Consider the following 12389-nt stretch of genomic DNA (forward strand, 5'->3'; position numbering starts at 1 on the left):
AAAAAAAAAAAAAAAAAAAAAAAAGGGATCACCACGACAAGACGACACATTTAATACCAGAGGTGGGGAGGTGCTAGCCTCATTTGCAGCTAATTATTACCCAAGTAAAAGATGAGAGACAGGTATGTTGATAGTCACAGGTGATCTTCGCATAAAACGCTAGCGAGTAAGCTCAGCCAGGGGGATAGGAGAAGAGGTGGGAGGTTCAAGGGGAAGAACCACAGAGTTGACCGAAGAACCTGCATAAGGGTCTTCCCACACCAGTTACGCAGACACAAGTAATCACTGCTATATATGCTGCATGTGCAAGGACTTCCTGGGTAAAAAGGGCAAGTGAAGCCAGGTAAAATATGATCAATTGACTATTTTCATTCAGATAATAAATCCATTCCTTAAGAAAATAACAGAAATTCTGTGACTATGGTGACTTTTGCAAAAAATGGTCACCCTGGCTTAGACATAGGATCCAGCTAGGCCACTGTCCTATCTCCCCCCAACGCCACAGGAATATATTTCAGGAAAGAACGTAAGCAAACAGGTCACAGACAGAGCGATCTTGCCCTAACAACTTCTGGAAACCAGCTGTTTAGGGACTTTTTGCCCAAGGAGTTATATGCTGACTCCCTCTGACCAGCTCACAAAGACATTAGAAGTATATTTTTACCTTAACACACTAATAAAACATTATTTAAATCTTGTTATTAAAAAGCAGCTATTTATAATCTCTGCTGCTGGCTATGTCCCTTGGAAGGGACCTGCACATATTTGGAAGACAACACACACTGACATAAGTCATACTGGTTGTATTCTTTAATAGTAATACTTTTATTAATTGAAAATGTACAAAGTTGTTTTATTCCTGAAATTTTCATTATTTTTTTAATCCCCATTCACAACTCTGTCCTTGCCTCCTTTACTCCAGGAGACCAAAGACCAGCCCCGGATGGAGGATCTGCAAGCCTCGACCTTGCTCAACAGCTGATTAAAACTGATAAAGAATTTTGTCTTCTTGTCTCTTAGCAGCCCAAAGCACTAAATCCTGGGAGAGTATGGACAAGGCAAGTCTGACTTGTTGATAGGTACTTTTAATCTAAAGAGGACTCAAAGTAGTGACAGGGATGCATAAATGTGTATTCAAAAGCAGTCCATACAAGTCTTCCTCCCTACATGCATTTGCAGGAGGACAGTGAATACTCTGCTTTTGTCTAGCAGCGTGAGTCAGCAGAACTTCAGCCCTGCACAGATTATACTTTTCTGACACCAACAATTCCGTTCAGACTAGAGACAGCAACAGTCTGATCTGGATGACTGGAAGCATTAATTCATGTAACAAACTGAAAAAAGGGAGGATTCTTTTTTCTCCTAGAATATCCTGGCTGTCTCAGTCCCTCCTCAAGCTTTTTCCAACATGCATTCAGAGAGTCATTTCTTTTTTGGTTGGTTTTTTTGCTGTTTTTTGTTGCTGTAATCGTCATTTGTTAGTCCCTTAAAGTAGGAAGAAATAAAAGGATTCACATGGACTCATTATGAATGGTTGCAAAAACGACAGTCCCATCATGTCCTCCCTAAATACCAAGCACAGGCTACGAAGTCAACACATCAGACTCCCTCCACATTTTAAAATCGAGCATAGTATCTGCTGGATGAAGGTAGCTGAAGGTCAGATGGTAATGACAGGGAAAAAAAAAATGTTCTTGCTGAACATAGGATTACAACGCATTGATATATTGATATATCAGGTTCATTTTGTAAATTGTACCCAGGACTTCCCTGAATTTGAGGAACTTACATTTAACAAATTTTACAGAAATTTTCCAAAACAGAACACATGGAGGTATATTGGACTGAACAAGACAGGAACTATTGGCAGAAAGCATGTACTTTAAAAAGGGAGGAGGAATGCAGAGAAGACTGCATGATAACAAGAGCTGAAGGATTGCTTCAAATACAAAAATACAGAAGACGCAAAGCTGAAATCAAACAGAAAAAAGTGTTGCTGCATAGGGGATGTCCAGATCCACTCCATCTTAGAAACACACGATGCTGAAAGTCATCTTAAGGCCAGCAGATCTGAAGATACTGAATTCACTATTTAGGATGCCACAATGATCTCTTTAGCCAGCAGACATCAGCACTAATGGACACGTACCTTATCTGTCACACTTGTTCTGATTATTCAGTCTTTCTTTGGTTAAAATAATTAAAACTTACTCACTACCAAATTCTGTTTCTATAGGTTGCTGTGGAAGCATGACTGAGAGAAACGAGGTAAGAGAAGGAAAGTAGACCTCAGTGCTTTGCACAGAACTCATTTTATTTTCCGTATATATGTGAAACAACTGAATTAAGTGCAAGAAATGTCAGCTAAACAAAGTTATATACATTTAACAAGAGTTACAGCATAACACAGTCATTAAAATAAAATGACATCATGTACTTATATTGGAGATAGACTTTTCTTCTCAGAAAGAACTTCATTACACGTGTGTGTGTGTGTTTATAAAAAATATATATACACACACACATATATATGCATTTACGATTGTCACAGAATGAGATGCGAGATGGCCCATCCAGATGAAAATAACCAAGATGATAAATCAGATACTAAACCATAAAACAATCCTAATCAATACAGAATCCTGCACATCCACAGGTGTGCACATCATCTGCACACATGAGGACAGCAAAGATGTGTTTACATTATTATCTGCTTTAATTCCAATTATAAGCCTTACGTCACAAAAAAATGGCCCTTAGCAGTAAGCAACAGAAAAGAGACACTCACCTCTGCTCCAAACCAAAGCTGTCCTGCAAGGTTGTCATGGCGTATTTCCTCTGGAAACTTAACACAAAAGTCTCGGTTGGCCCGTTCATGAGGAATGCATTCATCCATGATTTGATTTATGATGTTCAAAACATTATCCTGAAGCAAAAAATATAAGGATAGCATATACCATAGACCAAGCTGACTGATCCCAAAGAATCTCACAAATTCCTTAGTTAACAACTAAATAGATAACTTAGAAAATATACTATTCAACTCTTAAGGTCATTATATACACACAAAACACACTGGGGAAAAAAAAGGAGACTTGTATGGAGGAAAGGGTAGCAAACTACAGTTTTTCTAGTTTTCCTGTAGAGTGTTTCTCAGATTCACTCCACTTAACTTTGAAGATTTAAGCGAGACCTTTGATAGATGAGTTTAGAATCATCTATTCAAGTTCAGACTACGTTTAAACATAGTTTAAAGAGGTTATTGCCCCAACTATCTATCTATAAGATACCATTAAATAATCTAGAAGTACAAGTAAATTAGATTTCTCATATTTTCTCTCATCAGCGATAATGAAATTCATTCTTCCTAAAAAGAATGCCCTACAGAGTGCCCTGGAGGCCTTAGAAATTAAGTTACATTGGGGCTGCCAGCACTGAATAGACTTAAATTCATTCTGTAAAGCTAAAATAGGTGTTTTTGACTCAAGTGTCCAGTGCGCAAGAGCTGGCACACCTCCCTGCCATCTCTCCCCACCATGACTATCCAAGAGGATAAAGGGGCAAGTTAGATAGAGAGGTCTTAATAATTGATCTAATCTATACTTGGACTATGCCTACAGGTCTTTCATATATATATATATATATTTATATACTCCCCCATATATATATATATAAAAACAGCTTCTTGAAGTGCAGTAATAATCTGTATTTATTTATTTGAGAAGATGATTTTCAAACAACCCTGATAGGTATTGCATGGAATATGATTAAAATAATAAAGGTAGATTCAGAGCACAAAAAAAGGCTGAGTGCTTCCACTGAAGATGTTTGGTTTGTCTCAAGCTTTTTCCACTATTTACAGAATTCATGTTCTATTTAGAGTGCTTTTCAAAAAAACAGAAACAAATCTGTCACTTATACAACTGCTTAACAGATAGAATTGCTTTCAATCTCCAGTTTCCTGGGAGGTTTTTTTGTACTTAAAAATTAATTAAAAATAGGAAATTTAAAGTAAAGCACCTCTTTTGTCTGTTCCCCACAGAGACAAACAGAATCTAGTCTATGTCGAAAAAATAGGTTCATATTTTCCTAAATTTCAGTGCAGACTGCTGTAACTATAGTTGCCACAAAATAATCATAGGATCAATCCAATAGCCACAATGGTCTCCTACTACTACCCCTCCCACCCAAAAGGATTGGCAATGTTTATTACACATTAGTATAAGGAATTTCCTTTATTGTTATAATCATTAAAACATATTTTTACATAAACTTAGCTTTTTTTCCACTTTTAACAAGACTGTACCTAAAACCATTTAAAACACATTGTCAGGCACTAATATTCAATTGTCTTTTCTAGCAAGAAAATCTAGAAATCAAATACTCTGAAGCATCTTTGCAGCATCACAACACACAACACAGTCAGCAGTTACGGGAAGAGACAAGAAAACCCAGTTAGATTCACAGAACTGCTCACTGTACTGCTGGGAATGGCGTTTCTCTTTCCAAACACTGGCTCTGAGATTAGCTCCCGAACAGAGAACTTGATTCAGTAACAAACTCTGCACGTATGGCACGAAGGACCGTGCAAAGTGCAGAGTGCAGGTGCGAAAGAGGCAGGAGCGGGACCTACACACCCCACTGCAGAGGAGCTGCACCCAGAAGAGTCACTCCCATGCTGAAGCCGTTCTCTGTAAAACACATTTGGATTTAGAGATGCATTCTCTAGTTCAAATCTGAGCACTAGAACACTGCTGGGATGAGTGAACTACCTGGACCTCAAGGCACTCAAAGAGATGAAGAGACTTCATCCCTCTTCAGCAACTTCCTCATAAACTACTGCCTGAAGAACAAACAAGACTGAAACCACCTCCCGCTACCAACCTTAAGTGAAGCTAGTCAGTGGATTACGTGCAAAAGGAGTTTTATGGAGACAGAAAGCATGAAGTAATAAGCTTCCTGTTCTCTTTCTTCCTCTCTCTTCCTTGTGCCCAGTTTCAGATGTCACAGAACATTTATAAAATAATTAATAAAAATCCTAGTTTCTAATTGCTGGTATTGACTACGCTTCTCACATCACTAGCGTAGCTCTTGCTGGAAAACTAAAATAGTTTGAAAATAGGTCCCATAAGGAAGTCAAACGCTAAACCACTTAGCCCCCCATCCACAGTTAGAGAGCGTAGAATGAAACTGAGGATTGTAACATTTACATTGTAGTAAGTTGTAAGTCAAGCAAGATAGATTTTAAATCAGTTCGCTACTGATCTATTTTGAAACCAGGTGCTTTGCCTGAAGCTCCACATTATCACCAGAGCAATATGGATTGGCATATTAGGCTGAAGAAAAAACAGATTCTTCGTATCAGGGAATTAATATAAGCTTGCAAAGATCTTTTATCATTGGAAAGATGCAGTGGTAAAAGTAATTCTACCAGTCACATTATACAAAAGCTGCAGGCAATACAGTAGGCTGTTAAAGCAGAGAACTCGGAAAATAATTACAGTATTCTGACTTTGATTATATCAGAGTTTAAATAATCCAATTTCATTCTAGTTTAGAAAACGATATCCTAATTTATTTTACTTCTTAGCAAACTTGAGTATGGGAAAATGCAATTTTCAATTATCTTTTTTCTTTTTTAGACTGCTATATCACATAGGACAAGAAAAGTACTTATCCAAAACAGATTTCTACATTTCTACTTAATCTTGTATTTTTCCAATATAATCTTATTTTATAGCAATTGTAAGAAAAATTGAGTTTCCAGTTTATAATCATCCACTTACTTACTCAAAATCTGTGATATGTCCATGAAAGTTTCATGCAAACTTAGAGTGAAGCAATAGACTCATACCTGGCTAAATAACCATTCTGTGCTTTTGTTCTGTTTTTATTATCCTTGTATCTGCAAAAAAAGAGCTCAGATTCTGTCTACATCATTTCAGGGGCTAATTAAGCATAATACAGTTTTGTACATTAACGAATATATCTCAAATCAAATAATGTAATTTCATTAAATATGGTCAGTTTTCACCAAATTTTCAATATCCGTCATATACTGTGAATATTTAAATACATTATTCGTTATATAGACAGCATTCAATTTTTATCCCCATTTTCTTCAGGTATTCCAATAATCTCCAGCTTTCTGCTCCAAAACACCTACAGTCTATGAACACATCTCCATCTATCTCACATGCCCAAAGAATTCCGTGAGGTGGATTATTTTTGCTATTTCAGGTTTCTTAATTTCCCAAATTCTGTATAAGTTTTATGCAAAACCTTCTGTAGATTAAAAAAAAAAAAAATACATTCTATTCCTACCTTCTCCCAAGTTCTTACGTCACCCAAAGCTGAATAATTTAAATAGGAAATTTGGAACACTTGCTCCCATGATGATTTCAAATCTCAGCTACTTTGAAACTGGAAAATGCCAACCAATTTAGACAGACTTTCCAATGTATTGTAATGTAAGCAAATTAGTCTTTTCTTTCCAGGAGCTTCAAAAAGCATTCAATTTAGTTAATTACAGTATTCTGCTTTGTAAGCTAAGAATGAATGGGTTCAGATACATGGCAGCATTGAGGTTTTGCTCTAATTTAAGCAACAGAAATCAATTAGTTGGAACTGTAGTAGTAAATCTTTCATTTGATCCATCTTTCTACACAAAAGCCTCCAGATTTTAATGTATCCTTTGGTGGTTTTATCTGTTATCTTTTGGTTCATCTGTATACTGGGACAAGAACAGCTCTGTTTCAGCTGATCTAGTAGCTTTCTACCAGCACAAGGGACAGAAGTTGCAGAGGTTCTGGTTTGGGATTTACTCCAAGTCACTCATTCCTGGAAAACAGAACTCAGTGTTTCACATAATGGAGAATATTTGTTTATATGTTATTTTGTTAGAAATAATATATAATTATATATTATTTTGATAGAAAATAAAATAAGCGCTAGTAAGACAGTGAATAAGGCAAACTGCAGTAGAGGACAAAATGTTGGTTTATTTTTGACCAAGCAATATTTGGCCATGTACTCAATAATCAAACCATAAAGCTAACAGCAACTGATGCATTTGCCCTTTAAATAGTTATAAAAAGAAAAGTCAATAATTTCATCCTATTTATACTCTGCAAAATATGTTTATATCAAAAGGCAGACTTATCTGTCTTTCCACATATATTCTTCATAAAATTTACACTGCTTTCCCATGTTATTATTAAATGCCCTTCTTGCCCTGCTTTAATAACCTTCTTGAGGTATATTAAATTATTTGCAGGATATTTCCTCTGTTAATTAGGTAATATCAATTTAATATAAATTATTCTGAATCATCATATCAGTAATATCTACCTATGATCTCTATTACCACGAATTCACAGAAGATATTTTAGTCTCTTTGTTGAAACCTGTCTCCCAAATTTTCTGCTTCTCTACCTGGCTTGATACTAAGTTGCAAACTCCCTTCAAGGGCGCACTAGCACAACTGTGACACACAGAAGTAATTGGTAAACACAAATTCACACTGAACATAAAGGAAAGAGTCTATTTTGCTTAAGGCACCCCGTTCCCCGCAGTCCTCCTCCGAGGCCGTGCTCTCAGTCTCTCTCGTGTGCCCGGTCAGCTTTTCAAACTGTTTCCCACCACTAGCTTCTGAAAGCTCCACCTTCTGAAAGCAGCTCAGATTTTTTTTTTTTTTTGTAGTTTGACAGGTTTGGACAGTAGCTCATAGTCTAATCTAGCCCACTGTAAAGTGCTTCTAACTCTTCTCAAGAATGAAAGGCAGCTTGAGTCTCCAGCAATTTCAAGCCCTGGTCCTGGGAACTCTGATTGCTGCAGTTGGTGTTAAACTGTACTACCAACTTCTCTCTTCTCGAACAGTGTTGCACCGCTATAACAGCACGATGCACTCCAGAAATCACAAGTTTGTAATCTTTTCTCCTGCATGTATTCAGAGTTCATTAAACTTGCACTGAATAATTATATCTCCCCAAGTGGATTGAATGTTACATGTGAAGTACACCAATGCTGTGCTAATCCAGCATGCATTCTTCCTATGGATTACATTTAAGTTTTAATTAAATCTATTTTCAGCCTCTTTCTCTCTAACACACAGACCTAATCATGGAATTCATTTCGCTCTTTCCCTGCTACCCTCCCAAATACAGCTCTCAGTGAATTTAAAAAGAAAATACTATTCACAGTAGGGCTGTTTACAACACCAACTTGAGAGACTGCATTAAGTACTGTCATGCTGCAGGGGATCAGCCTCTCTCTGTAGGATGCTATCATCAGAAAAAAAATCCTGTCTTACTCTCACACATCAAAAAGCATCAGCTAATATTAGATACAGCTGACTGTACTGAAATGAAGTATAGGAGGACTTTACTGAAACAGTGGGTTAACAACACAGAGCTTTTCAGTCTTGTCGTCTTTATCACTAGCAGGTGACTTAAAAACTCTGACCACTACGAATTCAGCTGTTGTTGGACAAATACCCTGGATATAGACATGTTCTTACAGTAGTTTATGCCTACATAAACCTTTTCTATAAATACTATGAAATGTTTACCTTGCATTAAAAGACATCTGAAAACACTCCAAGAAGCAATCTTATGCCTTAACACTCCCTTTTATATAGTTTCAGAGCAACAGATGAGTACAAGATACTCATTTTGGACTCAGACCATCTCCTACAACAAACATAAAATGAGCTTTCTCTTCTACCAGCATCAGGCAGCCACCATCCTACTGCAGTAAAGCAGTCTCAGAACTGTCCTGAAACACACTGGAAGACCTTCCAAACACAAAAATCCCAGACTGGCATGGAGTTGGCACAGTCATCTTCATATTGCTACTGCACTGCTGTGCAGCTCAGGCCAATGTCATCATGACTTAAAACCACCTTTACTTTCCCTTTCCCTACTGCACAGAGTGAAAGCATCCTGCATCCTCAATGTATTCAGTATTGAACTGGAATTGGGCCAGATTTCCTCCCTATGGTTTTTCCCTGTTACAAATTAATTCCCTGACCTGCAGTGCACAGCATTTTCAAACCACTCTGCCCACAGACTTAAATAATAAGCAGTTCCTCTGAATGACCTATTTGATCCATATGAGCAAGTGGAAACAACTGAAAAAGCTGGTTAACATGAAAAATTTCAATTTCAGACAACTTCAGTAGACACTACTATGATCCTTTTCTCAAAGAAAAAATTGCTTAAAATATTAATTATTCCCTATGTTGGATCAAACAGGAATCCCACGTGAAGAAAGGAAAGACCATTCTTGGTTTATTGAGTTGTACTAATGCCTCTGCGTCTAGCCAAACATTCGAATGTAACCTTCATGCTAATCATTTGGTAGCGAAAAATACTGCAAGCAACCAAAAGTTTCACAGGAATGACAAAGAAAAACAGATAAGCAGAGAAAATTTAAAAGGGATACACCTAATTCTTCTATTTACTCATGAAAAAAAATTAATTACTGTATATTTGTTTTATACCTATTTCATTCCACTAATCACTTAATTTATAGGAAAAAAAGGTTAAGTTTTAAAAAGTGTAATCTTAGCCTACTTCGTTACTGAGACTAATAGAGGGGGGAAAAAAAGTTTTACTTACAGGATATTTAGTGTATTTTCCACAATTAGACCTAACGTTCTTTTTTCATTGACAGTTCAGTAAAAATATCATATGAAAGAGTTGAAAAGTCCACATATTTTTAAATGTTACATGCTTTTGTTCAGTCCAGTACCTATACAGCAAATGGTTGCCTTGACATCAACTCTTTGTGGATGTGATGAGGCACAGTTAAGACACCTGTTGATGCAGTGCAACTCATAAATAATCATTACTAGGTGTGATGAAACAATAAATACTGTAATCAATTATAAGACAACTGAATTGGAGAAAAAATCCACTTTAAGGGGGGAAAACACGAAAGCTCTATGATCACAGATAAACAGTACAGCATAAGTGTGCATTGTCTGGAATTCAAGGCTAGCCTTGACATTACCACTTAAATGAAGCAAAAACTTTTTTTTTTCCTCAGATTTACTTCTCTTCTTCCCAAAAGTGGTGCAGTTCCCACTTCAACTAAATAGGATGAGAATGTATAAAAGAAAGGAGAAAAAAACATTCTTTGAACAAGACTTGGCTCAACTGCCTGATCCTTCCAGCATGAATTTCGGGCTTTCCCACATCTGTATCAAGTCATGTAGACTTCACAGGAATTTCCTCACAGCCCACCAGTTCTGTACATTTTTTAAAAGAGCCTCACAAATGCATGCAATTTAGAATACTAGCATGATAAGCTCTTCATCACAGATCAATAAATCATGCTCAGAGTATTCCAGTAGTACTGAATGGGCTAGAAGGATTCTGCTTTTGATTCCTATTTCTTCCCTCTCCTAGCAAAAAACTTCAGTCTACTACTGTTCCTAACATTTGGGAAAACCAAGGCAAAGAATTTTGCTTTAAGTCAATTTTTATTTATTTTTCAGTAATTATCCTGCTGTCTCCTTCACTGACCTCCCTAACATAACTAATACAACGTCTCAATGGTTGCAAATTAACAAACTAGAAATACTTGGCCATTACTTTAGCCCCCCAAAATACTCCTGGCTCAGAATCCACATGGTTTAACCTTTGTAACATTTAACAAAACAATATAAGGAACAGATTCTTGCCAACTTTTAATCAATCATTAGCTTTCAAAATCCAACAGGGAGTTTTGTACAGTTTTATTCTAACTTGTCTTCTGTAATGAGATCCATTTCTGCCTAATTCTACCTGAAAATGTTCTTGGATGGACAGATGCAATCAAACCTGAAAACATCATACCTCTGAACTGCCTCACTGCTCCCAGGGATCATGGTGCATGCTCCAGTTTGCTCTTGTCAAGACTGTTAATGAATACAATTAGTACTTCTTAAGTAATCCGCTGCCATTCCACAATGACAACATCATTGTGCTGTGAGTTATTTCACAGCTCTTGACATGTTCCTTCTTCGCCAAGGGATGCTCATTAATGTTCACTTTCTTTATAACCATTGCTTTCTCTTCATCACTGATACAATACAGATAAAGCACAGATAAAGGGCATATTTTTTTCTGAAGATTCCTTATTCTCACACCACTTAAACTTAGCAAATAATAGGAGACACCTTCAGCTAAGTTTCTTTTATACCTGAAACAGAAAGTTACTCTTCATCAAGGACTGGCAGAAAACAGTCTAAGGCCATTTCACAATATAAGCTGTCAGGCAGCAATGCTGGCTTGCAAAGTCCCCCCCGCAGCTCATCTCCTTTGAGGCTTTTGCTCTGTCCCCAGGCTGAATCCCACCAGCACGTCAGCTCACTTGCGCTGTGCCACACTGTGAACCGGCTCAGCTCACTGCCCCGCAGCGAGTCGGCTCTGTTCGCCATCAGGGTTCATTGGATGCCTCTGCAAATACTGACATCAGTACACCTGAGGATGCGGTTTCACTGCCTAAAGCTGACCACAGCTCATTCAATCTGACCAGGGAGAGGGACCTCTAAGGCCAGTCCTCTCTCTCCGCTCCCGTCTGCGGATGCTCTCTGCTGTACGCCAGCACTTTCATGCCATCATGCATCCGCACATTACATCAAACCAACTTGCCCCCTTTGCCTGCAAAAGCATCTCTATCAAAGATTCATTTTTAGCCAGGCTTGCAAGCTGATCAGTCGGTCCCGGAACACACGCTGGGGTGCGTGCACCCAGGCCAGGGCTGCAAGGAAGGACGAGAGCGCCTCTTCCAGTGGAGGCACCGTCCCGGACCGGTCCAGTGAACGTGAGCTGCTCTTGGAGGGGGACTACGCTGCACTGCCGGGGTAGGAGCAAGAGACAAAGGGAAGTGGGAACAGAAATCCTCTCAGCTGACACTGTCAATGGATCATGGAATTACAGTCTAAGGAACTACAGGATAGAACATAAAATACACATTCCAGGAGTTTTTTTTTTTTAATTTACATTTACTTTATCTTATTTGCTCATACTTAACCAAAAAATCAGGCAAAAAAGCTAAAAGATATTTCTGCAAGCTAAAAAGTTTGTAACCTTTCTAACAACTGCCCAAGAGCTTGCTTGAACCTAAGAGTGGACAATGCATATGCACAGCTGCTAAAGTTATCAGAGGACTCTGATCGAACTCACTGAATTTTACATAAAATATTTTCTTCTGAAATCACTCTGTGCATTTCCCTTAATATAGCTGTAAAATGTGGGAATGCTATTCCATGGAAGATTTAAGAGACTGTAGCAACTATGAGAGAAGGAACACATTAAAAAATAATGAAAAATTTTTCATTATTTCACTGAATACAAAGTTAATTGAGGGACGTTCTGTAGTTGCAGAGAAAACAAAGAAAG

The 12389-nt window shown here is 37.6% G+C and overlaps 1 protein-coding gene across 3 annotated transcripts in view; it reads right to left on the reverse strand.

The window, feature by feature from the left end:
* The window catches only part of ZFYVE28 (zinc finger FYVE-type containing 28), a 153995-nt gene that overhangs the window by 55013 nt on the left and 86593 nt on the right, over positions 1-12389 (reverse strand). For all 3 annotated transcript variants that reach the window (XM_062575259.1, XM_062575258.1, XM_062575260.1), the window contains exon 3: positions 2789-2926. In XM_062575259.1, coding sequence (XP_062431243.1) covers positions 2789-2926 — 138 coding nt within the window. The remainder of the gene's footprint in view (positions 1-2788; positions 2927-12389) is intronic.

The sequence above is a fragment of the Rhea pennata genome, chromosome 4 (assembly GCF_028389875.1).
Source record: "Rhea pennata isolate bPtePen1 chromosome 4, bPtePen1.pri, whole genome shotgun sequence".
Classification (NCBI taxonomy): Eukaryota; Metazoa; Chordata; class Aves; order Rheiformes; family Rheidae; genus Rhea; species Rhea pennata.